The following is a 27,673-nucleotide window of genomic DNA, read 5'->3' on the forward strand; positions in this document are numbered from 1 at the left end:
TTTGCTCTAGATTTTCTAGATCCTTGAGGTGAATTGAAAGCTCATCTATTTGGTGGTGCCTTTCCAATTTTTTGATGTAGGCATCTATTGCTATAAGCTTTCCTCTTAACACTGCTTTTGCTGCGTCCCATAAGTTTTGGTATGTTGTGCTGTTATCCTCATTTACTTCCAGAAAGTTTTTGATTTCTCTTTTGATTTCTTCTATGACCCATTGTTCATTCAGGAGCATGTTGTTCAATCTCCATGTGTTTGCGTATGCTCTAGGGATTCCTGAGTTGCTAATTTCCAGCTTCATTCCTTTATGGTCTGAGAAGCTGCATGGTATGATTCTAATTCTTTTGAATTTGCTGAGACTTGCTTTATGGCCTAGTATGTGGTCAATCCTAGAGAAGGTTCCATGTACTGCTGAGAAGAATGTAAAATCTTTAGCTGTAGGATTGAAAGTTCTGTATATAACTGTTAGATCCATTTGGGCTATTAGTGTCGTTTAAATCTACTGTCTCCTTGTTGATCTTCTGTCCTGTTGATCTGTCTATTTCTGAGAGTGGAGTATTGAAGTCCCCCAGTACTATTGTATTGGAGTTTAAGTCTCCCTTTAAGTCCCTTAACAAATCTTTTAGATAAACTGGTGCCCTGTAGTTAGGTGCATATACATTGATAATTGTTATATCTTCTTGTTGTATTGATCCCTTAATCATTATATAGTGCCCCTCTTTGTCTCTCTTAACAGTTTTTGTGGTAAAGTTTATGTTGTCCGATATTAAGATGGCTACGCCCGCTCTTTTTTCATTTCTGTTGGCATGGTATATCTTTTTCCAGCCTTTCACTTTCAGTCTGTATGGATCTTTGTTGGAAAGATGTGTTTCTTGTAAGCAGCAAATAGATGGGTTTTGTTCCTTAACCCAATCAGCCAATCGGTGTCTTTTAACTGGACAGTTCAGGCCATTCACGTTCAATGTGACTAAAGATAAGTGGTAACTTTGCCCTGCCATTTGCCAAAGATAAGTTCTAATATATGCTTTGAATTCCCTGTGATCTTTTGCTGTGAGGTTTCCTTCCTTTATCTTCTTTCATATTGATGACCGTGTGTCTGTGTTTCTGTGTGCAACACATCTTTAAGCATCTTTTGCAGGGCCGGACGAGTGGCGACAAATTCTTTCAATTTCTGTTTGCTATGAAAAGTCTTTATTTCACCTTCATTCACAAATGATAGCTTTGCAGGATATAATATTCTGGGCTGGCAGTTGTTCTCTCTTAGTACCTGGGCTATATCTCGCCATTCCCTCCTAGCTTGTAGAGTTTCTGATGAGAAGTCAGCTGTGAGTCTGATTGGAGATCCTCTGAGAGTAATCTGACGTTTCTCTCTTGCACATTTTAGGTTCTTTTCTTTATGTTTCACTGTGGAGAGTTTAATTACAACGTGTCGTGGTGAGGATCTCTTTTGGTCGTGTTTATTAGGGGTTCTGTGAGCTTCCTGTTATAGGATTTCTCTGTCCTTCTCCAAACCTGGGAAATTTTCTGCTAAAATCTCACTAAAAAGGCCTTCTAATCCTTTCTCCCTCTCCATGCCTTCAGGAACTCCTAGAACCCGAATGTTGGGTTTTGTAATAGTATCCTGAAATTCCCGACAATATGTTTTAGATTTCTAATTTCCTCTTCTTTTCTTTGGTCTGACTGTATCCTTTCCTGTTCTCTGTCTTCTAAGTCCGATATTCTCTCTTCTGCTTCACCCATTCTGTTTGTAAGGCTCTCGAATGTGTTTTTCATTTGATCTATTGAATTCTTCACTTCAGTCACTATCACAGTTTCCTGTTGTACTAGTTGTTTCGTTTCATTTTGATTCCTCCTTAATATTTCATTTTCACGAGAGAGATTTTCTATCTTGTCCATTAAGGATTTCTGTAGTTCAAGAATTTGTTTTTGAGAACTTCTTAATGTTCTTATCAATTTTTTGAGATCTGCTTCTTGCATTTCTTCTATGTGATCATCTTCATAATGTTGAATTGGGGTGTCTTTTTCATTTGAGGGCATCATGGTGACTTCCTTGTTTTTATTACCTCGGTTTTTGCGTTTGTTATTTGGCATATTGGAGATATTTGGTTTCTTCACTGTGGTGCTTTTTCTTGTTATACTATGACTCTAGATTAAGTTTTTGATGGAGTCTTAGGGCTTGAGATGGGTGTGGCCTGAGAGCTCTGTTTGGAGTGCCAAAGGTGACACTCCCAGGTTAGGCGTGGTAAATCTCTCTCTCTCTCTTTCTTTTTTTGATTCAAAAGGGAAGTAATTCCGCACAGCTGAACGAAGTTGGAGGTAGTTAGCAGGCAAATGATATACCCACAGGAGCCAGAGATCGGAAGCTCTTTCCCAAGGACCACACAGGGAATCTGTTTGGCCCTCAGAGTGGGCTCAAATTCTCCTTCAGTCTCCCACTGGGTTGCCAAAGTTACGGAATTGTAGCGTCTCTGGAGAGTGCTCACGTGAATTCCATGAGTTCTCTCCCCCACCGTCTCTTTTTTCACAGTCTCAGTTCAGTAGCACCACAAATTTACTAGGTCCTAATCTCCTGTTAATTCGCCCCGTCCAGAGTCAGGTTTTTCTGCTAGGCTCAGGGCCGGTGCAGACCTGAGGTTGCTCTGCTTATGACGTATGTCCAAGATGGAGCCTGCTCTTTGTCTTGCTCGCCCTTGAGAGGTGAGCGGATAGAGAGAAACCCGTGTCCATACCAGTCACCTTTTTTTTTTCTATCTCTCTCTCTTCCAGTTAGCCTGGTGAACTTTTCCCTCCCGGGGGTGGTTCCCTCTAGTCTCCTCTCTCCGCTTGCCTGCCGGTGTCTCAGGCTATTGAGGTTCGGCTCACCTCACGTTTCAGTGCTGGTGTGTAGAGTCTGCCGCTGGTGTCCCGAACTGTGGGTTCCCACGCTCTCCACACAGGTCCGCTGTGAATCACGTGTTCCGGAAGAGTTTCTTCTGCTGTTTCCTCCCCTACTCTTCCTTGAACCTGCAGTATCTCCACTTTTATTAAACTATCTCTCCCCGGACTATCAGTGTGCTCCCTTCCTATTCCGCCATCTTGCCTCCTCCCCATCATTTCTTTATCCAGTCTACTGTTGATGGGCATTTGGGTTGGTTCCAGGTCTTAGCTATTGTGAATTGAGCTGCAATAAACATTAATGTGCAGACAGCTTGTTTGTTTACCAATTTAATTTCCTTTGGGTAAATTCCAAGGAGTGGGATGGCTGGGTCGAACGGTAGGGTTATATTCAGGTTTCTGAGGAATCTCCAGACTGACTTCCATAGTGGCTTGACCAGTTTGCATTCCCACCAACAGTGGGTTAGGGTCCCTTTTTCCCCACATCCTCTCCAGCATCTGTTGTTGTTAGATTTCTGAATCTGAGCCATTCTAACCGGGGTGAGGTGAAACCTCATTGTGGTTTTGATTTGCATTTCCCTGATTGCTAGTGACCTTGAACATTTTTTCATGTGCCTGTTGGCCATTTGGATTTCCTCTTTTGAAAAATGTCTATTGAGGTCCTTGGCCCATCTCTTAAGGGGGTTGTTTGTTTTGATGTTGTAGAGTTTCTTGATTTCTTTGTAGATTCTGTTTATCAACCCTTTATCAGTTGCATAGTTTGCAAATATATTTTCCCATTCTTTCGGTTGTCTCTTCACTTTCCTTACTGTTTCTTTTGCAGTACAGAAACTTCTCAATTTGATGCAATCCCAATAGTTGATTTTGGCTTTGACTGCCTGTGCTTCTAGGGTGTTTTCCAAGAAGTCATTGCCGGTACCTATATCTTGCAGGGTTTTTCCAATGTTCTCTAATAATTTGATGGTGTCAGGTCATAGATTTAAGTCTTTAATCAATGTTGAGTGAATTTTTGTGTAAGGTGTAAGGTAGGGATCTTTCTTCATGATTCTGCATGGGGAAATCCAGTTTTCCCAGCACAATTTATTGAATAGACTGTCCTTATCCCAGGAATTGGTTTTGGATCCTTGATCAAATATGAGTTGGCTGTAGATGTTTGGATTGATTTCTGGTGTTTCAATTCTGCTCCATTGGTCTATCCATCTGTTTCTGTACCAGTACCATGCTGTTTTGATTACAACTGCCCTGTAGTATGTCCTGAAATCTGGTATTGTGATGCCTCCGGCTTTGTTTTTGTTGTACAAGATTGCTTTAGCTATTCAAGGTCTCCTGCGTCTCCATATGAATTTCGGCATCATTTTTTCCAGATCTGAGAAGAATGTCTTTGGTATCTTGATTGGTATCACATTGAATGTATAAATTGCTTTGGGGAGAATGGACATTTTGATGATGTTGATTCTTCCAATCCATGAGCATGGAAGATTTTTCCATTTTTTGGTATCCTCTTCTATTTCTTTCTTTAAGGTTTTGTAGTTTTCATCGTAGAGATCTTTAACGTCCTTGGTTAAGTTTATTCCAAGATATTTGATTGTTTTTGTAGCTATTGTGAATGGGATTGATCTTAGCAGTTCTTCCTCAGCCGTGGCATTGCCTGTGTATACAAAGGCTGTTGATTTTTGTGCATTGATTTTATACCCTGCTACTTTGCCAAAATCTTCTATGAGTTCCAATAATCTCTTAGTAGAGTGCTTTGGGTCCCTAAATAAATAATCATATCATCTGCAAAGAGTGATAGTTTGAGTTCTTTCTTCTCAATTTGTATCCCTTTATTTCTTTTTCTTGCCTAATAGCTCTGGCTAGAACTTCTGGAACTATATTGAATAGCAGTGGTGAGAGTGGGCATCCCTGTCTGGTACCAGATCTCAGTGGAATGCTTCCAACTTTTCCCCATTCAATAGGATGTTGACTGTGGGTTTTTCATAGATTGCTTTGAAAAGTCAGAGTTACACAGAGCGAGGAGAGGCAGAGAGAGAGAGAGAGAAAGAGAGAGAGAGGGTTCCATCCGATTACTCACTCCCCTACTGGCCTAAAAAGCAAGAGTTGCACCAATCTGAAGCCAGGAGACAGAGGCTTCCTCCATGTCTCCCATGCAGGAACAGTCGGCCAAGGGCTTGGGCCATCTTGTCCTGCTCTCCAAGGCCATAACCGAGAGCTAGATTGCAAGTGGAGCAGCCGGGTCTCAAACCAGTGCCCATACGGGATGCTGGCATTTCAGGACAGGGCGTTAACCCACTGCACCACAACGATGGCCCCTATACTACTTTTCTAAGATTTCCATATGAATTTGAAAGGTGCTGTTATGTAGAGGCACAGGGAGGGACGCATGAAGGGAGAGAGGCTGAGAGAGAGAGAGAGAGAGAGAGAGAGAGAGAGGTTGTCCTTCCAATGGTTCACTCCCCAAATTGCCACAACACGTGATCTGTGCCTATCCACATCCTTGAGCCAGAAGCTTCTTCCAGGTCTGCCATGTGTGTCCAGAGGCCCAAGGTTGCAAGCCACCTTGTCCTGCTTTCCCAGGCCATAGCAGAGAGCTGGATCGGAAGTCAAGCAGCTGGGACTTGAACCGGCGCCCATATGGGATGCCAGCACGGCAGGCGGCGGCTTTCCCTGCTCTGCCACAGTGCCGGCCCCTCCATGATGTGCTGGTATGTGCTTCCATTTCTGAAATGCAAACAAAGAAGAACGCTGGAAAGACTAAGAGTGGAAAATAGGTTTCTTTATTTGGTAAACCCTTAGAAAGGCATACTTTAATTTCCTTGGTTTAGTTTTACAGTTTTAATTTAGTTACTTTATTTCAAACAAGGTACACACACACACACACACACACACACAACTGTTTGAAAACACATTTCACAGTTAACTCTCCTAATGCAATTCATTCAGGACAGAGGTCCTGTGTGGGAGGTTAGTACGCTGTGATTTCAGTTGTGAGTTTAACAAACACAAACTGTGGCGATTCTGGAGGATGAAGGGCTCCTGTTCAGGAGCTTGGGATGATCACACAATGTGGTTGATGCTTCAAGACAATGGTTGATTTCCAGAGGCTCCTAGTAGGTGCAACGAAACTCCCAGGGACTGTGACAACCTGAGGTCATACATTGTGGTAAGAGAGAGGGCCATGAGGTTCGCCCTCACGATTGACTTGGAGAAATCTGTCACCAAGACTTCCATGAGAGGTGATGGAGAGGAAAGCATGAAGCAGGATTGTTTGTAGCCAAAGGAGAAGGAGGCCATTATTCCCCATCTTTCTCAGCTGCTTCAGAATTCCTTCATGAAGCAGAGAGTTCTGTGCCTCCAATCTCAACAATTGCTTAGCGACATGACACGCTGGAAAGCACACATCTCGATCCAACATTGTGGCCTCACACAAAACACAGTCTCTCACCCCTTGCAAATGCAGAAGACATAGACATTTGGTTCCAACCTAAGATTCCAATTCACACCTAGGACAGTTCATAAGGACAAACCCTTTGCCCTTGCAAATGCAAACACTTAACTCGTGCACTGTCACCCAACCACATAATCGTGAAGTCCTCTTGCACTAACGTCAGCGGAACAGCAACAACAGAGGCCTCTTTGCAGGTTTGTTCTTCCTCTTGGGAGGTTTGCTCCTTCCTCCCGGACAAGGGAGGTTGCCAGGATTCATGGCTACCTGCTGAGTGATGTGCCCAGCTGCCCCGTGCAGCAGGGCCCTTTCCTGGTCAGGATGGTGCTTCCTCATCCCTGCGGCAGATCTTGCCTGGTGAATTACGATCGCATTGCTGGGCAGCGTGGGCTCCACTGTCCTGAGGCTGAATGCACTCCTTGGTCTGTTCTGGGCTTGGAGGGATTGCCACGCATCCAAGGTCAAGTCCTGAGTTGTTTGCTCCAAGTGCTCCTCTGACTCTCCAGCTTCAAGAGGGGAAGGCCTTTCAAGCTCTCCTGGTGTATGGCCATGTGTGTTTGCAGCCTCCAAGTCGGAGGGTCCCCTGCCTGCAGACACTGTCCCATGTTCTCCTCCAACTCCACTCTTGCGGACATAAAATAGCACGTAGGCACTTTGATTCAGGACACAAGTGGTGTCACAGGCAGTTACCTTCGCATCATCCATTTTATACCAGTGGCCATTGCCAGCTTTGACATAGCAGAAGTAGTGTCCTGATTGACACCTCAAGCCAACGTGGACGAGAACCGCATAGAGAACATAGTCCAGTGGCCTCCCGTTCTGCTGAGACATGTAAGGTCTCATGTCCAGGCACTCGGGATAGTGCACTTGTCCTCCAAGTTTCTCACCCGTGAACTCAGAAAACCGTTTCAATACAAAGAGAAGCACCTTGCCAGCCGATTGCAAGGTGAGTGTCTTGGAAGCAGCTGTCTTCTGTCGGCAGGTAGCACAGTGATAGGCGTTTTCTCCAGCTAGCTCTTCAGGTTGCACCAAGTGCTGCAAAGCTTGCTCCACACTGTCGGCTGTCTTGATATCCAACGCGATCTCCAGGTAAGGGTCCAAGGTTTCTGAAATGCCTTGGCACTGGAGACATTGGATTTGAGACCTCCAGTGTCCTCCCACTATCTGCTGGGATGGAGATTGGTCCTCTTGGGGACCCACCCCGTCCGTGAGCCCAGGCAGACCTGCTGCCTTCAGGACATCCAGAGCAAACATCAGAAATTCGTGGGCGTCTTCCTGCCTGTTTGTGTGAAAGCCAGCAGCCAGCACTTGACAGGGCTGGATCACGTCGCCAGGACTGTGCAGGGCCCAGAGAAAGTGCGTTTCCACGGCACACAGAATGCAGCGATCCGAACGACGACAGCTCTGAGAATGCACCTGGGACAGCATATAGTTGGCGAGGGGTGGGGTATACGTGAGACACTGCAGGGCTGCATTCAGGTAGCAGGTGTTGCCCGTATTCTGCAGACCGGCCCCAATGCCATAAGGTCTCTTCCAGCTGCAGCTCAGAGAAGCTCCTCCACTGGGAGCCAGATGGGTCGCCCCCGAAGCCAAATCACTTTGCAGCGGGAGCTCTTTCTGAGGTGAGGGTGGTGATTTCCCTGGGAGACAAACACCACCATGAGTATCATCCCCCTCTGAGCTAGAATGGGAAAGTTGGCGTGTTGGCAAGTCATTAAAGTGGAACTCACCTTCCTTGAGAGGTGAAGCAGCCATCATGTCTCCAGGAGCCACTGTCACAAGGCAGCAAGATGCTTCCACCTCTGAGACTGGCATCCAAGGACCACCTGTTCCTCTCCCCCCTCCTTTTATAGTCCACACTGCATGCCACACCCTGGACCTGCTACAGGACCCACCCATCCGCTTCCAGCCCTTGATGGGATTAGGGGCTTTAGGGTGTGGTCTCACGCCCTCACAGCCTCTGGGCCTTCACCGCTTGATTCCACTACCTGGGGAAGATGCATGTGAAGGATAAGGCTTTCATGTGCCTTGTGGAACTTGGTGATGTGCCATGATGTGCTTCTATGTGCCTTGGAGTTCTTCAAGGAAAACAAAGAAGAATGCTGGAGAGACTGATGGCTGAAAGCAGGTTTTGGTTTTTAGTTTGCTGAGCCCTTATAAAGGAACATTTTAACTTTTGTTTAGTTTTGCAATTCTGTACATATTCTCCAAAGAAGCTTTTTACGTATGGAATACAACCCTTCCAACCCTTCTCCTCATTCATCTGCCATTCCCCGTCCCATTCTCCAGTAAGATATATTTTCTTCTTTTTTAAATGGTTCTTTATTTATTGGAAAGTCAGAGTTACACAGAGCGAGGAGAGGCAGAGAGAGAGAGAGAGAAAGAGAGAGAAAGAGAGAGAGAGGGTTCCATCCGATTACTCACTCCCCTACTGGCCTAAAAAGCAAGAGTTGCACCAATCTGAAGCCAGGAGACAGAGGCTTCCTCCATGTCTCCCATGCAGGAACAGTCGGCCAAGGGCTTGGGCCATCTTGTCCTGCTCTCCAAGGCCATAACAGAGAGCTAGATTGCAAGTGGAGCAGCCGGGTCTCAAACCAGTGCCCATACGGGATGCTGGCATTTCAGGACAGGGCGTTAACCCACTGCACCACAACGATGGCCCCTATACTACTTTTCTAAGATTTCCATATGAATTTGAAAGGTGCTGTTATGTAGAGGCACAGGGAGGGACGCATGAAGGGAGAGAGGCTGAGAGAGAGAGAGAGAGAGAGAGAGAGAGAGAGGTTGTCCTTCCAATGGTTCACTCCCCAAATTGCCACAACACGTGATCTGTGCCTATCCACATCCTTGAGCCAGAAGCTTCTTCCAGGTCTGCCATGTGTGTCCAGAGGCCCAAGGTTGCAAGCCACCTTGTCCTGCTTTCCCAGGCCATAGCAGAGAGCTGGATCGGAAGTCAAGCAGCTGGGACTTGAACCGGCGCCCATATGGGATGCCAGCACGGCAGGCGGCGGCTTTCCCTGCTCTGCCACAGTGCCGGCCCCTCCATGATGTGCTGGTATGTGCTTCCATTTCTGAAATGCAAACAAAGAAGAACGCTGGAAAGACTAAGAGTGGAAAATAGGTTTCTTTATTTGGTAAACCCTTAGAAAGGCATACTTTAATTTCCTTGGTTTAGTTTTACAGTTTTAATTTAGTTACTTTATTTCAAACAAGGTACACACACACACACACACACACACACACAACTGTTTGAAAACACATTTCACAGTTAACTCTCCTAATGCAATTCATTCAGGACAGAGGTCCTGTGTGGGAGGTTAGTACGCTGTGATTTCAGTTGTGAGTTTAACAAACACAAACTGTGGCGATTCTGGAGGATGAAGGGCTCCTGTTCAGGAGCTTGGGATGATCACACAATGTGGTTGATGCTTCAAGACAATGGTTGATTTCCAGAGGCTCCTAGTAGGTGCAACGAAACTCCCAGGGACTGTGACAACCTGAGGTCATACATTGTGGTAAGAGAGAGGGCCATGAGGTTCGCCCTCACGATTGACTTGGAGAAATCTGTCACCAAGACTTCCATGAGAGGTGATGGAGAGGAAAGCATGAAGCAGGATTGTTTGTAGCCAAAGGAGAAGGAGGCCATTATTCCCCATCTTTCTCAGCTGCTTCAGAATTCCTTCATGAAGCAGAGAGTTCTGTGCCTCCAATCTCAACAATTGCTTAGCGACATGACACGCTGGAAAGCACACATCTCGATCCAACATTGTGGCCTCACACAAAACACAGTCTCTCACCCCTTGCAAATGCAGAAGACATAGACATTTGGTTCCAACCTAAGATTCCAATTCACACCTAGGACAGTTCATAAGGACAAACCCTTTGCCCTTGCAAATGCAAACACTTAACTCGTGCACTGTCACCCAACCACATAATCGTGAAGTCCTCTTGCACTAACGTCAGCGGAACAGCAACAACAGAGGCCTCTTTGCAGGTTTGTTCTTCCTCTTGGGAGGTTTGCTCCTTCCTCCCGGACAAGGGAGGTTGCCAGGATTCATGGCTACCTGCTGAGTGATGTGCCCAGCTGCCCCGTGCAGCAGGGCCCTTTCCTGGTCAGGATGGTGCTTCCTCATCCCTGCGGCAGATCTTGCCTGGTGAATTACGATCGCATTGCTGGGCAGCGTGGGCTCCACTGTCCTGAGGCTGAATGCACTCCTTGGTCTGTTCTGGGCTTGGAGGGATTGCCACGCATCCAAGGTCAAGTCCTGAGTTGTTTGCTCCAAGTGCTCCTCTGACTCTCCAGCTTCAAGAGGGGAAGGCCTTTCAAGCTCTCCTGGTGTATGGCCATGTGTGTTTGCAGCCTCCAAGTCGGAGGGTCCCCTGCCTGCAGACACTGTCCCATGTTCTCCTCCAACTCCACTCTTGCGGACATAAAATAGCACGTAGGCACTTTGATTCAGGACACAAGTGGTGTCACAGGCAGTTACCTTCGCATCATCCATTTTATACCAGTGGCCATTGCCAGCTTTGACATAGCAGAAGTAGTGTCCTGATTGACACCTCAAGCCAACGTGGACGAGAACCGCATAGAGAACATAGTCCAGTGGCCTCCCGTTCTGCTGAGACATGTAAGGTCTCATGTCCAGGCACTCGGGATAGTGCACTTGTCCTCCAAGTTTCTCACCCGTGAACTCAGAAAACCGTTTCAATACAAAGAGAAGCACCTTGCCAGCCGATTGCAAGGTGAGTGTCTTGGAAGCAGCTGTCTTCTGTCGGCAGGTAGCACAGTGATAGGCGTTTTCTCCAGCTAGCTCTTCAGGTTGCACCAAGTGCTGCAAAGCTTGCTCCACACTGTCGGCTGTCTTGATATCCAACGCGATCTCCAGGTAAGGGTCCAAGGTTTCTGAAATGCCTTGGCACTGGAGACATTGGATTTGAGACCTCCAGTGTCCTCCCACTATCTGCTGGGATGGAGATTGGTCCTCTTGGGGACCCACCCCGTCCGTGAGCCCAGGCAGACCTGCTGCCTTCAGGACATCCAGAGCAAACATCAGAAATTCGTGGGCGTCTTCCTGCCTGTTTGTGTGAAAGCCAGCAGCCAGCACTTGACAGGGCTGGATCACGTCGCCAGGACTGTGCAGGGCCCAGAGAAAGTGCGTTTCCACGGCACACAGAATGCAGCGATCCGAACGACGACAGCTCTGAGAATGCACCTGGGACAGCATATAGTTGGCGAGGGGTGGGGTATACGTGAGACACTGCAGGGCTGCATTCAGGTAGCAGGTGTTGCCCGTATTCTGCAGACCGGCCCCAATGCCATAAGGTCTCTTCCAGCTGCAGCTCAGAGAAGCTCCTCCACTGGGAGCCAGATGGGTCGCCCCCGAAGCCAAATCACTTTGCAGCGGGAGCTCTTTCTGAGGTGAGGGTGGTGATTTCCCTGGGAGACAAACACCACCATGAGTATCATCCCCCTCTGAGCTAGAATGGGAAAGTTGGCGTGTTGGCAAGTCATTAAAGTGGAACTCACCTTCCTTGAGAGGTGAAGCAGCCATCATGTCTCCAGGAGCCACTGTCACAAGGCAGCAAGATGCTTCCACCTCTGAGACTGGCATCCAAGGACCACCTGTTCCTCTCCCCCCTCCTTTTATAGTCCACACTGCATGCCACACCCTGGACCTGCTACAGGACCCACCCATCCGCTTCCAGCCCTTGATGGGATTAGGGGCTTTAGGGTGTGGTCTCACGCCCTCACAGCCTCTGGGCCTTCACCGCTTGATTCCACTACCTGGGGAAGATGCATGTGAAGGATAAGGCTTTCATGTGCCTTGTGGAACTTGGTGATGTGCCATGATGTGCTTCTATGTGCCTTGGAGTTCTTCAAGGAAAACAAAGAAGAATGCTGGAGAGACTGATGGCTGAAAGCAGGTTTTGGTTTTTAGTTTGCTGAGCCCTTATAAAGGAACATTTTAACTTTTGTTTAGTTTTGCAATTCTGTACATATTCTCCAAAGAAGCTTTTTACGTATGGAATACAACCCTTCCAACCCTTCTCCTCATTCATCTGCCATTCCCCGTCCCATTCTCCAGTAAGATATATTTTCTTCTTTTTTAAATGGTTCTTTATTTATTGGAAAGTCAGAGTTACACAGAGCGAGGAGAGGCAGAGAGAGAGAGAGAGAAAGAGAGAGAAAGAGAGAGAGAGGGTTCCATCCGATTACTCACTCCCCTACTGGCCTAAAAAGCAAGAGTTGCACCAATCTGAAGCCAGGAGACAGAGGCTTCCTCCATGTCTCCCATGCAGGAACAGTCGGCCAAGGGCTTGGGCCATCTTGTCCTGCTCTCCAAGGCCATAACAGAGAGCTAGATTGCAAGTGGAGCAGCCGGGTCTCAAACCAGTGCCCATACGGGATGCTGGCATTTCAGGACAGGGCGTTAACCCACTGCACCACAACGATGGCCCCTATACTACTTTTCTAAGATTTCCATATGAATTTGAAAGGTGCTGTTATGTAGAGGCACAGGGAGGGACGCATGAAGGGAGAGAGGCTGAGAGAGAGAGAGAGAGAGAGAGAGAGAGAGAGAGAGAGAGAGGTTGTCCTTCCAATGGTTCACTCCCCAAATTGCCACAACACGTGATCTGTGCCTATCCACATCCTTGAGCCAGAAGCTTCTTCCAGGTCTGCCATGTGTGTCCAGAGGCCCAAGGTTGCAAGCCACCTTGTCCTGCTTTCCCAGGCCATAGCAGAGAGCTGGATCGGAAGTCAAGCAGCTGGGACTTGAACCGGCGCCCATATGGGATGCCAGCACGGCAGGCGGCGGCTTTCCCTGCTCTGCCACAGTGCCGGCCCCTCCATGATGTGCTGGTATGTGCTTCCATTTCTGAAATGCAAACAAAGAAGAACGCTGGAAAGACTAAGAGTGGAAAATAGGTTTCTTTATTTGGTAAACCCTTAGAAAGGCATACTTTAATTTCCTTGGTTTAGTTTTTTTTTTAATCTTTTTATTTAATGAATATAAATTTCCAAAGTAGGACTCATGGATTACAATGGCTTCCCCCCCCCCCATACCGTCCCTCCCACCCACAACCCTCCCCTTTCACATTCCCTCTCCCCTTCCATTCACCTCAAGATTCATTTTCGATTATCTTAATATACAGAAGATCAGCTTAGTATACATTAAGTAATGATTTCAAGAGTTTGTTCCCACACAGTAACATAAAGTGAAAAATAATAGATGATATTTTTTTAAATGATGATGAAATCAGATCAGACCTATTGTCATGTTTAATCCCAGTGAGAGTCAAGTTGGGAATTGATTGTTTCTTTTTTTTCTTTTTTTCTTTTTTTTTACAGAAGATCAGTTTAGTGTACATTAAGTAAAGATTTCAACCGTTTGCACCCCCATAGAAACACAAAGTGAAATATACTATTTGAGTACTCATTATAGCATTAAGCCTCAATGTACAGCACATTAAGGACAGAGATCCTACATGAGGAGTAAGTGCACAGTGACTCCTGTTGTTGACTTTACCAATTGACACTCCTGTCTATGGCATCAGTAATCTCCCTATGCACCAGTCATGAGTTTCCAAGGCTATGGAAGCCCCTTGAGTTCTCCGACTCTTATCTTGTTTAGACACGGTCATAGTCAAAGTGGAGGTTCTCTCCTCCCTTCAGAGAAAGGCACCTCCCTCTTTGAAGACCTGTTCTTTCCACTGGGATCTCACTCACAGAGATCTTTTTGCCAGAGTGTCTTGGCTTTCCATGCCTGAAATACTCTCATGGGCTTTTCAGCCAGATCGGAATGCCTTTAGGACTGATTCTGAGGCCAGAGTGCTGTTTAGGACATCCGCCATTCTATGAGTCTGCTGAGTATCTCACTTCCCATGTTGGATCACTCTCCCCTTTATTTATTGTATTGGTTAGTGTTAGCAGGTACTAGACTTGTTTATGTGCTCCCTTTGACTCTTAGTCCTTTCATTATGATCAATTGTGAACTGAAATTGATCACTTGGAATAGTGAGATGGCATTGGCACATGCCACCTTGATGGGATTGAACTGGAATCCCCTTGTATGTTTCCAACTCTACCAATTGGGGCAAGTCAGCCCGAGCATGCCCCAAATTATACATCTCTTCCCTCTCTTATTCCCACTCTTATGTTTAACAGGGATCACATTTCAGTTAATTTTCAACACTTAAGAATAACTGTGTGATAATTACAGAATTAAACCAGTCATATTAAGTAGAACAGACAAAAAAATACTAAGAGGGATAATGTATTAAGTTGTCCCTTAACAGTCAGGGCTATGCTGATCAAGTCACCATTTCTCATAGTGTCCATTTCACTTCAGGAGGTTTCCTTTTTGGTGTTCAGTCAGTTGTCACCGATCAGGGAGAACATATGGTATTTGTCCCTTTGGGACTGGCTTAATTCACTCAGCATGATGTGTTCCAGATTCCTCCATTTTGTTGCAAATGACTGGATTTCGTTGTTTCTTACTGCGGTATAGTATTCTAAAGAGTACATATCCCATAATTTCTTTATCCAGTCTACCGTTGATGGGCATTTAGGTTGGTTCCAGGTCTTGGCTATTGTGAATTGTGCTGCGGTAAACATTAGGGTGCAGACCGCTTTTTTGTTTGTCAATTTAAACTCCTTTGGGTAAATTCCAAGGAGTGGGATGGCTGGGTCAAACAGTAGGGTTATATTCAGGTTTCTGAGGAATCTCCAGACTGATTTCCATAGTGGCTTGACCAGTTTGCATTCCCACCAACAGTGGGTTAGTGTCCCTTTTTCCCCACATCCTTGCCAGCATCTGTTGTTGGTAGATTTCTGTATGTGAGCCATTCTAACTGGGGTGAGGTGAAACCTCATTGTGGTTTTGATTTGCATTTCCCTGATTGCTAGTGACCTTGAACATTTTTTCATGTGCCGTTTGGCCATTTGGATTTCCTCTTTGAGAAATGTCTATTGAAGTCCTTGGCCCATCTCTTAAGTGGGTTGTTGGTTTTGTTGTTGTGGAGTTTCTTGATCTCTTTGTAGATTCTGGTTATTAACCCTTTATCTGTTGCATAGTTTGCAAATATTTTTTCCCATTCTGTCGGTTGTCTCTTCACTCTCCTGACTGTTTCTTTTGCAGTACAGAAACTTCTCAATTTGATGCAATCCCAATAGTTGATTTTGGCTCTGACTGCCTGTGCCTCCCAGGTCTTTTCCAGAAATTCTTTGCCTGTGCCAATATCTTGAAGGGTTTCTCCAATGTTCTCTAATAACTTAATGGTGTCAGGACGTAGATTTAGGTCTTTAATCCACGTTGCGTGGATTTTTGTGTAAGGTGTAAGGTAGGGGTCTTGCTTCATGCTTCTGCACGTGGAAATCCAGTTTTCCCAGCACCATTTATTGAATAGACTGTCCTTGCTCCAGGGATTAGTTTTAGATCCTTGATCAAATATAAGTTGGCTGTAGATGTTTGGATTGATTTCTGGTGTTTCAATTCTGTTCCATTGGTCTATCCATCTGTTTCTGTACCAGTACCATGCTGTTTTGATTACAACTGCCCTGTAGTATGTCCTGAAATCTGGTATTGTGATGCCTCCGGCTTTGTTTTTGTTGTACAAGATTGCTTTAGCTATTCGAGGTCTCTTGTGCCTCCATATGAATTTCAGCATCATTTTTTCTAGATCTGAGAAGAATGTGTTTGGAATCTTGATTGGGATTGCATTGAATCTATAAATTGCTTTTGGGAGAATGGACATTTTGATGATGTTGATTCTTCCAATCCATGAGCATGGAAGATTTTTCCATTTTTTGGTATCCTCTTCTATTTCTTTCTTTAAGATTTTGTAATTCTCATCGTAGAGATCTTTAACGTCCTTGGTTAAGTTTATTCCAAGGTATTTGATTGTTTTTGTAGCTATTGTGAATGGGATTGATCTTAGCAGCTCTTTCTCAGTCATGGCATTGCTTGTGTATACAAAGGCTGTTGATTTTTGTGCATTGATTTTATATCCTGCCACTTTGCCAAACTCCTCTATGAGTTCCAATAGTCTCTTAGTAGAGTTCTTTGGATCCTCTAAGTACAGAATCATATCGTCTGCAAAGAGGGATAGTTTGACTTCTTCCTTCTCGTTTTGTATTCCTTTGATTTCTTTTTCTTGTCTGATGGCTCTGGCTAAAACTTCCAGAACTATGTTAAATAGCAGTGGTGAGAGTGGGCATCCCTGCCTGGTGCCAGATTTCAGTGGAAATGCTTCCAACTTTTCCCCATTCAATAGGATGCTGGCCGTGGGTTTTTTATAAATTGCTTTGATTATATTGAGGAATGTTCCTTCTACACCCAATTTGCTTAGAGTTTTCATCATGAAAGGGTGTTGAATTTTATCAAATGCTTTCTCTGCATCAATTGAGATAATCATATGGTTTTTGTTTTGCAGTCTGTTAATGTGGTGAATCACATTGATTGATTTGCGAATGTTGAACCATCCCTGCATACCAGGGATGAATCCCACTTGGTCTGGGTGGATGATTTTCCTGATGTGTTGTTGTACTCTATTGGCCAGAATTTTATTGAGGATTTTTGTGTCTATGTTCATCAGGGATATTGGTCTGTAATTTTCTTTCAGTGCTGCATCTTTCTCTGGCTTAGGGATTAAGGTGATGCTGGCTTCATAGAAAGAATTTGGGAGGATTCCCTCTTTTTTGATTGTTCTGAATAGTTTGAGAAGAAATGGGATTAGTTCTTCTTTAAATGTCTGGTAGAATTCAGCAGTGAATCCATCTGGTCCTGGGCTTTTCTTTGTTGGGAGGGCCTTTATTACTGTTTCAATTTCTGTTTCAGTTATGGGTCTATTTAGGTTTTCGATGTCTTCATGGTTCAATTTTGGTAGATTGCATGTGTCCAGGAATCTATCCATTTCTGATAGGTTTTCCTGTTTGCTGGCATACAGGTCCTTGTAGTAATTTCTGATGACTCTTTTTATTTCTGTGGTGTCTGTTGTTACGTTTCCTTTTTCATCTCTGATTTTATTGATTTGGGTCTTTTCTCTTCTTTTTTTAGTTAGTTGGGCCAATGGGGTGTCAATTTTGTTTATTTTTTCAAAAAACCAGCTTCTCGCTTGGCTGATTTTTTGTGGTTTTTTTGGATTCAATCCTGTTAATTTCTTCTCTGGTTTTAATTATTTCTCTTCTCCTACTAGATTTGGGTTTGGTTTGCTGCAGTTTTTCTAGGTCCTTGAGATAGGCTGAAAGCTCATTTATTTGGTACCTTTCCAATTTCTTGGTATAGGCACCTATTGCTATAAATTTGCCTCTCAATACTGCTTTTGCTGTATCCCATACGTTTTGATATGTTGTGTTGTTGTCTTCATTTACTTCCAGAAAGTTTTTGATTTCTCTTTTGATTTCTTCTATGACCCATTGTTCATTCAGGAGCATGTTGTTCAGTCTCCATGTGTTTGCATACTTTCTGGGGTTTCCTGAGTCGCTAATTTCCAGCTTCATTCCGCTGTGGTCTGAGAAGCTGCATGGTATGATTCTAATTCTTTTAAATTTGCTGAGACTTGCTTTATGGCCTAGTATGTGATCAATCCTGGAGAAGGTTCCATGCGCTGCTGAGAAGAATGTGAAGTCTGTAGATGTAGGGTTGAAAGTTCTGTAGATATCTGTTAGATCCATTTGGGCAATAGTGTCAATTAAATCTGCTGTTTCCTTGTTGATCTTCTGTCCGGATGATCTGTCTATTTCTGAGAGTGGAGTATTGAAGTCCCCCAGTACTATTGTATTGGAATCTAAATCTCCCTTTAAGTCCCTTAACATATCTTTTAAATAGACTGGTGCCCTGTAATTAGGTGCATATACATTTATAATAGTTACATCTTCCTGTTGAATTGAACCCTTAATCATTATATAGTGTCCCTCTTTGTCTCTCTTAACAGTTTTTGTATTAAAGTTTATTTTGTCTGATATTAATATGGCTACACCTGCTTTTTTTTTGGTTTCTGTTGGCATGGAATATCTTTTTCCAACCTTTCACTTTCAGTCTGCTTGCCTCTTTGTTAGAGAGATGTGTTTCTTGTAGGCAACAAATAGTTGGGTTGTGTTCTTTGAGCCAGTCAGCCAAACGGTGTCTTTTACCTGAAGAATTCAGACCATTAATGTTCAATGTGACTATTGATACGTAGTGACTTTGCCCTGCCATTTTCCCGGAAATATTTTCTAGTATATGCTTTGAACTTCCCATGCTCTTTTACTGGTAGGTGTTCTTCCTTTCCCTTCTTTCATGTTGATGGCCGTGTTTCTGTGTTTCTGAGTGTAGCACATCTTTAAGTATCTTTTGCAGGGCCGGACGAGTGGCCACAAAGTCCTCCAATTTCTGTTTGCTATGAAAGGTCTTTATTTCACCTTCATTCACAAATGAGAGCTTGGCAGGATATAATATTCTGGGCTGGCAATTTTTTTCTCTTAGCACCTGTGCTATGTCTCGCCATTCCCTCCTAGCCTGTAGTGTTTCTGATGAGAAGTCTGCTGTGAGTCTGATTGGAGATCCTCTGAGAGTAATCTGACGTTTCTCTCTTGCACATTTTAGGATCTTTTCTTTATGTTTCACTGTGGTAAGTTTAATTACCACGTGTCGTGGTGAGGATCTCTTTTGGTCATGTTTATTGGGGGTTCTATGAGCTTCCTGTACTAGGATGTCTCTGTCCTTCTCCAAACCTGGAAAGTTCTCTGCTAGTATCTCACTAAAAAGGCCTTCTAATCCTTTCTCCCTCTCCATGCCTTCAGGAACTCCTAGAACTCGAATGTTGGTTTTTTTAATAGTATCCTGTAGATTCCCAACAATATTTTTTAGATTTCTAATTTCCTCTTCTTTTCTTTGGTTTGACTGTATGTTTTCCTGTGCTCTATCTTCTAAGTCCGATATTCTCTCTTCTGCTTCACCCATTCTGTTTTTAAGGCTTTCTAATGTGTTTGTCATTTGATCTATTGAGCTCTTCATTTCATTTTGATTTCTCTTCACTATCACACTTTCCTGTTCTACTAGTTTCTGAGTTTCATTTTGACTCTTCCTTAAAATTTCATTTTCATGAGAGAGATTTTCAATCCTGTCCAATAAGGATTTCTGTAGTTCAAGGATTTGCTTTTGAAAACTTTTAAATGTTCTTATCATAAATTTTTTGAAATTTGTATCTTGCATTTCTTCTGTCTCATCATCTTCATAATCTTGGCTTGGGGTGTTTTGTTTATTTGGAGGCATCATAGTGTCATCGTTGATCTTGTTCCCTCGATTTCTGTGTTTGTTGCTTGGCATAGTTAATTCTTCTTTCGTCACTGTGCATTTGTTTTTTTTTTTAATTTTTTTTTTTTTATTTTATACTATGTCTGTGTTAAGTGGACTGCCTGCTGTTGGAGGATCCTTTGAAGCTTGAGATGGGTGTGGCCTGAGAGCTCTGCTTGGTTCTTCAGTGTTACGGGTGTGCAAAGGTGACACCCTCAGGTTATGCGTGGTAAATCTTTCTCTATTTATTTATTTATTTATTTTATTCAGGGGGTAAGTAATACCGCACGGCACGGCTGTGCAGAATTGATGGTATTTAGCTTCCGATCTCTGGCTTCTACCCAAAGGGTCTGTGCAGGCTGTGTTTCTCCTCTGGGCTCCCACTGGGTTGCGTCGGCTACTGAATTGTAGTGACTCAGTTCCTTAGCTCTCCCCTGTTGTTATGTAAATCCAGAGAGGGTACCTGCTCTTTGTCTCTTGCAAACTCTTGCAAGCCTTGCAGCCTTGCAACCTTTGCAAGGTTGGTGGAGAGAGAAACCCCCCACCTTTTTTTCCTTCTCTCTGGTGGTGAGTCTGGTGCACTTTCCCGCTCCCCTCTAGATTCTGACCGCCCTTTCCCCGCCAATGTCTTGGGTTATTGAGCTCACCTCCCCCTTCCAGCGCCGATGTGTGGACTCAGAGCCCTGGGCGTCCCAACTCTCCCCGCTGGTGTCTGTGTGACATGCACTCCCCTTCCTGCACTGGCGCGCAGACCCTGCGGCTCCCGCGGCTCAGCTTCCGTGTGGTGGGTGACTTTGTTCTCCCAGTAGGTCCTCCAAGTCACAGCCACTGGATCCAGAAGAGTTTCCTCTGCAATTTTTTCCTGGTCCTTTTTCTGAGGCTACTGTAACTCCACTTTTATTAAACTAAATTTTCCCGGACTATCGGTGTGCGCCCTCACTATTCCGCCATCTTGGCTCCCCAAATATATAATATATATTTATTATATACATTAAAGATTTATTTTTATTTGAAAAGCAGAATTAGAGAGAGAGAGAGTGACAGAGAGATGAAGAGATAGAAAAATCTTCCATCTGTTGGTTCACTCCAAATGGCCACAATGGCTAGGGAGTAGTAGCCAAAGCCAGGAGCTTCTCCAGGAGATTCTCCAGGTCTTCCATGTGTGTGCAGGGGTCCAAGGACTTGGGCCATCCTCTGCTGCTTTCGCAGACACATTGGCAGGGAACTGGATAGGAAGTGTAACAGTCGGGACTTGAACGAGTGCCCATATGGAATGCTGGCACTGCAGGTGGTGGCTTTACAGCTATGCCACAGTGCCGGCCCCCGTTAATTTTTTTTTAATTAAAAAAAGAATTTACATAAAACTCCCATTTTAAAAAATGATTTATTTTTATTTATTTGAAAGACAGAGTTAAGAAAGAGATAGAGATAGAGATAGATACATAGATAGAGAGAAGTGTTCCATCTGCTGGTTCACTCTCCAAATGGCTGCAGAGGTCAGAGCTGAACCAATCTGAAGCCAGGAGCCAGGAGCTTCTTCTGGGTCTCCCACACAGGTGCAGGGGCCCAAGGACTTGGACCATTTTCCACTGCTTTCCCAGACCACAGCAGGGAGTTGGATGGGAAGTGGAGCAGCCGGGACTCGAACTGGCACCCATATGGGATTTCAGTGCTGCAGGCCGGGGCTTTAGCTCACTGAGCCACAGCATGGGCTCCAAGACTCCCATTTTTATAATTAAATTTTCAAATCTATTTTTCTTGATTTTAAAAGAATTATGCCTCAAAAAGAGTATTTCTGTAATCTAACAGTTTCATAATTCACAATGATTTCCACATGACCAGAAATCCATAAATGACCATTTGTGCAGTTAAACTAAGGAACCTTAAGTAAATATTTATAAAAAAATTTCTAAACATAGAATAGAGACTCAAAGCTCTCGGGTCCTGGAGTTTTTAAAAGATATTTGTCTTTTTCATTAAATGCATATTTAATACATTCAACTTTATACCTTTTATATTTGGCAATTTTTAACATTTTGCCATATTTGCTTTATATATAAATTTTGTATATATGTATATATACACATCTTTTTTTAAAAGCAGGATGGATATATATTAATATCACGGAATGTGTGGTTTATAACAAATACCATAGGATGAAGAAAGAAGGATATGTTGTTACATAAAGTATACAACTCAGTGAACATATGCATATATAATATATAGCATATAACATACATTCACAAAATAATAAGGAATCTACACATTTTTCCACATATATTAACTTCCACATATGAGAAAAAATGTGGTATTAATCTTTCTGTGGCTTATTTCATTTGGCATAATGATGTTTAATTTTATACATTTTGTTAACAAATGTCAAGATTTCATTCTTTCTTATAGCTGAGAAATATTCCAGTGTGTATATATACTCCATTTCCTTTATCCAATCATCCACTGATAGACATTTAGGTTGATTCATTGTGTTTGCTTTTGCGAATAGTGTTGCAATAAGCATGGAAGTGCAGGTATCCCTTTCATGTACTGACTTCATTTCCTTTGTATATATTTTTAGAAGTGGGATAGCTGGGTCATATGGTGGATCTAGTTTTGTGAGGACTCTCTATACTGTTTTCCATAACAGCTGTGTAATTTTCAATCATACCAAGAATGTATTAGAGTTCCCTTTTCTCCACATCCTCACTAGCTTTTATTATTTTTTGACTTTTTGATAATTACTATTCTAACAAGTTAGACGATGTTCCATTGTGGTTTGGACTTGCATTTCCCTGATGACTAATGATGTTGAGTAATTTTTCTTGTTTGTTGACCATTTGTATCTCTTCTTTTGAAAAATGTCTGTGTAGATCCTTTGCCCATTTTTTAAAAGATTGATTTATTTATTTGAAAGTCAAAGTTACACAAACACACACATACACACACACACACACACACACACACACACACACAGAGAGAGAGAGAGAGAGAGAAAGAGAAAGAGGTCTTCCATCTACTGGTTCACTCCTCAACTGGCTGCAACTGCAGGAGACGTGCCTATCTGAAGCCAGGAGCCAGGAGCTTCTTCCAAGTCTCCCATGAGGGTGCAGGGGCCCAAGGACTTGGCCATCTTCTACTGCTTTTCCAGGCCATAGCAGAGAGCTGGATCAGAAGTGGAGCAGCTTGGTCTCGAAACGGTGCCCATATGGGATGCTGGTGCTTTAGGCCAGGGCATTAACCAGCTTCACCACAGCACTGGCCCCTGTCCATTTGTTTTTAAAATTTATTTAATTATTGAATTATTGATTTAATTGACAAGGAGAGAGGGAGGGAGGGAGAGAGAGAGAGAGAGAGAGAGAGAGAATCTTCCATCTGATTGCATTCTCCACAGATGATTCCCCTAAAACAGTCTGGTCTAGGCTGAAGCCAGAAGCCCAGAACTCCATCTAGGTCTCTCACGTAGGTGGCAGAAGTCCAAATACTGGGGTCATTTTCTGCTGCCTTTCCAGATGCATTAGCAGAAAGCTGGATCAGAAGTGGAGCAGCTGGGACTTGAACTGACATTGCAATGTGAGATGCTGGCATTACAAGAGACAGCTTAACCTGCTATACACCAATGCTGGCTCCTCATTTTTCCTTTATCTTCCTTTTTGTCACCTTTCTTTCCCTCCATGTTTTTCTTTCTTGCCTGGGTGTCTTTTATTCTCTTTTTGTTCCTTATCCACTTACTTTGGGGGCATCTCTGCCATTCCTGGGACTGCCAACATTTGAGGAGGCAGTAGTCAACTTCTCCCAGGAAGAGTGGGGATGACAGGACTTGGCCAAGAGGCCCTGCTACAGAGGTGCCATGTGGGAGAACTACAGAAATCTGGCTAATGTAGGTGAGGTTTCATTTCTACAGTAGTTGAGGGAGGTGACTTTTCTTTGTGAGGCAAATTTTACCTGTTGATTTCTTGGTCAGGGAGAAAGTGAAACTGAATAACTCTCTGAGTTTCATAATCACTTTCTTATTTATTTTCATTTTTTTATTTGAAAGGAAGAAGAGGGGGGAGAGAGAGAGAGAGAGAGAGAGAGGAACTTCCAACCACAGGTTGACTCCCCAAATGCCCACAATAGCCAGGGCCGAATAAAGCCGAAGCAGTGAATTTGGAGCGCATTCTGAATCTCTTATGGGGTGATAACGACTCAAGTATTTAACTTATCATCTCTTGCCTCCCAGAGTGTACAGTAACAGGAAGCTGGAATCAAGAGCAAAGTCAAGACTGAAAACCAGACTCTCTGATATGGGATGTTGGCATCTTAAGTGACATTTAAACTGCTGTGCCAGAAGTCCACCCTTCTGAACTTGATAAATGACACATAAAGGTCTTGAACGCACGTTTGGAGATGAGAAGTGAAAACATAAGTCTGATTTTCATAGATGATTCAAAGAAGGGAGTAGTCAGAGGTGGAGTTGTCAGGCAGACATTGGGCTATGGAGAATATTGAAATAAAACCATTTGAATCACTTTGTAACATCATCATGCTAGCTTCTTTCTCCTTCAGTGAGGCTCAACATCGACAAGGCTTTGATGATCTATATAAAATGCTGGTCTCTATTGAAATGGTTGTGGGACAGTGAGAGGACCTGGAGACTGTAGATTAGGGAATGAGAATTGAAAACTGGCTTCTTGGAGGAACCACGCTGTAGAGGAGCACTGAGGGATGTTGCACTGGGAACTGGGGGATGAGACGCCTGGTACACAGCATTTGTTTTGAAGGAGATGGAAATGTGGGTTTCCGTGTGGCTTTTTTGGTTTGTTCCATATTTGGCTGAACCAACAGTTTAGGAGCTTCCTCTCAAAAAAATTCAAGTTCCTTAGGGGCCTGATATAAGTCTTGCTCATTTAAGGCTACTTCTCTCCAGTAAACCCATAATTGGTTCTCGGGGGCCTTTTCCTTCTTGGCAATTGTCTTCCTTCCCTTGTGATAAAAGGAATGGCCCACAATGAAAGGATAGAATAGACTTGGAGCTAGAAAAGGGAATGGAGGAGGAGAGAATAGTATGTGAGTGGCAGGAACCAAGGGTGACACTTCTTCAATGTCCTGTGTTATTTCAGATCCTGCTTAGAGAGGGAGCTGAAGGTAGGAGACTGCACCGTTCTGACGTCTTCAGCAAACCTTAGCTCATTTTCACCTGCTTATAATCTTGTTTTTAGAGATCAGGATTACTATTTCAGGTGAGTTTCCTATTTTTGCATAATTCTTTACAATTCAGTTAAAAATCTTTTAAGAAAATCTAAAGAGTTATTCTTTATATAACCATTTCTCCTCTAGTCATGAATTCAATTAACCTAGAGAGTTGAAAAATTTCTTTTTAAGAAACATTTCAGGAAACCTCACACTGATCCTTCAGGATCCTAGTGCTAATATTTCCTCCACTGGACTTTTCAAAAATTGACTTCCAATCCTCTGTGCTGTATTCCAGCTTATTTCTTATATCTCCTTTGGGAGATGAGGAACAGTTGATGGTCACACTACCCATGCTTTAAGTGGTATTTTACAGACTTGGAGGGAGTAGAGTACTGATTTCTCCATGATGGGAATTTATCCTTCTATTTTCCTGTAACATGGCAAAACCGAGTTACAATTAAAATATTAAATGTTTTCTTTTAAAACCTTTAATATATGAGGAGAATTCAAAAAGCTTATTGGAAATGGAATTAAAAGACATTTGTTTTGGTGCAAAAATTTTTGGGATCCTCTCTAACGTATATTTTACATGAAAATTTGAAGACCTCCTCATTGTTTCCTGCTTTATTATTGAGTAATTGCTGAAGAGCCTGAAAGAATTAACAAATTAAAAACTCAAACTCAAATAAAATTTCTTTACTGTTTGTTTTTTGCTTATAAAATAACATATTTAGCATATATAAGAATAAATTTTCTTATTTCCTGAAGATAAATTAAAGTTTAATTTGGCATATTTCTTAAAATATTTTTCCTTGGAATGTTTTTCTCATTGCTTTTCCAGAATTGGTGATTGTTTTACATGAAGCCTCTATGCTTTCTGAGTCTGGGCTGAATGACTGCTTCGGTTGTTACTTAGGACTGAGATGTGATTGGATGCACTTTGAACTATTCTCATTTTTTTTTAACAGAATGCTGGAAATCATCTTCATGCATAGTTTTTTTTTGTCATTTTAAATTTTGACTTCGTTCAGTTCCTTGGGGTTTCCAGCTCTAACTTCAGCGATTTCTGCCACTCCATAATCTCTGCCTGTTTCTAGGGGAATTACAGCCTCTCATCACCCTGCTCTTGCTGTGTCTTTCCCATTTCTCTGTCATCCTCATTTCCCTCTGCCTTCTCTTCACTTTCTCTTTCTCCCAATTCTGCTAGTTGAACACTAGGATTGGGGAAGTGGTGTTCTGAAAATCCAGGTTGATGTGTCCTTTTTTATCTGAAAAGCTTTCATATGGGGGAAATTTTAAATGCTTCAAAAACAGTCTGAACACACCTGAGTTTTACATATTCTGCAGACCTATGAACAAGCACCACTTTCCTCTAATACTTTTTCTTTCAGGTTAATTCATTAACTCTCTTTCAGTATGTTGCAAGTGCATGCTCATGTGTCCACCTACTATGTAATTTTGTGAGCTTTTAATGGTTTTGGACTGGTTTTATTTGATCTAATATCATGAGAAACTAATGTAATAACTTTTATGTCCCAGACATTTAGTATATGACTGCTCAAGAAATAAAGAGCTTCACTAGCCAAAGAGGCTTCATAAGGGAAATGAAACTGAAGGCAAGTCTTTCAGGACTTAGTATTAGTAACAAATGGGGAAATAAAAATGATATTCATGGAAAAGGTAGGTTTGGCTTTAGGCAAAAGTATAAAATAGTATACAGTAAAGTCTTCTACCCCTTCTGTCCTGAACCGTCCAGTTTTCCACCTCTTGTGCAACTTATGTTCTAGGCCCTTTGTATTACAGACAATTTATGTTTTATGTGTTAATGAATGTAATGTATGTTTATTAATCTGATAATCTAGGAAGTAATGTTGTTTAAATTATATATGAGACTATATCATTATGAGGGTACTTCAAAGAGGTTGTGAAAGTGGGATAAAGTGTTGTTTGTTCTGCTGAAAAAAACTTTGAAATCCACACACAGTCTTTTTTTTTTTTTTTTTTTTTGACAGGCAGAGTGGACAGTGAGAGAGAGAGAGACAGAGAGAAAGGTCCTCCTTTTGCCGTTGGTTCACCCTCCAATGGCCGCCGCGGCCGGCGCGCTGCGGCCAGCGCACCACACTGATCCAAAGTCAGGAGCCAGGTGCTTCTCCTGGTCTCCCATGGGGTGCAGGGCCCAAGCACCTGGGCCATCCTCCACTGCACTCCCTGGCCACAGCAGAGAGTTGGCCTGGAAGAGGGGCAACCGGGACAGAATCTGGCACCCCGACTGGGACTAGAACCCAGTGTGCCAGAGCCGCAAGGCAGAGGATTAGCCTATTGAGCTGTGGCGCCGGCCCACACAGTTTTTTTTTTTTTTTGACAGGCAGAGTGGACAGTGAGAGAGAGAGAGACAGAGAGAAAGGTCTTCCTTTGCCATTGGTTCACCCTCCAATGGCCGCCGTGGCTGGCGCGCTCCGGCCGGCACACCGCGCTGATCCAATGGCAGGAGCCAGGTGCTTCTCCTGGTCTCCCATGGGGTGCAGGGCCCAAGGACTTGGGCCATCCTCCACTGCACTCCCAGGCCACAGCAGAGAGCTGGCCTGGAAGAGGGGCAACCAGGACAGAATCCGGCGCCCCAACTGGGACTAGAACCCGGTGTACTGGCGCCGCAAGGCGGAGAATTAGCCTAGTGAGCCGCGGCACTGGCTAGTCTTTTTTTTTTTTTTTTAAAGATTTATTTATTTATATGAAAGAGTTACACAGAGATAGAAGGAGAGGCAGAGAGAGAGAGAGAGAGAGAGAGAGAGAGAGAGTCTTCCATCTGCTGGTTCACTCCCCAACTGGGCTCAACAGATAGAGCTGAGCTGATCCAAAGCCAGGAGCCAGGAGCTTCTTCCAGGTCTCCTACGTGGGTGCAGGGGCTCAAGGGCTTGGACCA

General features: G+C 43.6%; 2 protein-coding genes across 2 annotated transcripts; both read right to left on the reverse strand.

Annotated features, from left to right (window-relative positions):
- Window positions 1-6,472: 6,472 nt before the first annotated feature.
- Window positions 6,473-8,065, reverse strand: LOC138849885 (ubiquitin carboxyl-terminal hydrolase 17-like protein 6). The gene has a single exon (XM_070074938.1). It carries the CDS (start codon window positions 8,063-8,065, stop codon window positions 6,473-6,475), a length of 1,593 nt encoding a protein of 530 aa, XP_069931039.1.
- A 2,204-nt stretch (window positions 8,066-10,269) lies between these two features.
- Window positions 10,270-11,862, reverse strand: LOC138849886 (ubiquitin carboxyl-terminal hydrolase 17-like protein 6). The gene has a single exon (XM_070074939.1). It carries the CDS (start codon window positions 11,860-11,862, stop codon window positions 10,270-10,272), a length of 1,593 nt encoding a protein of 530 aa, XP_069931040.1.
- Between the last annotated feature and the right edge of the window lie 15,811 nt (window positions 11,863-27,673).

Source organism: Oryctolagus cuniculus, chromosome 5, assembly GCF_964237555.1.
Source record: "Oryctolagus cuniculus chromosome 5, mOryCun1.1, whole genome shotgun sequence".
Taxonomy (NCBI): Eukaryota; Metazoa; Chordata; class Mammalia; order Lagomorpha; family Leporidae; genus Oryctolagus; species Oryctolagus cuniculus.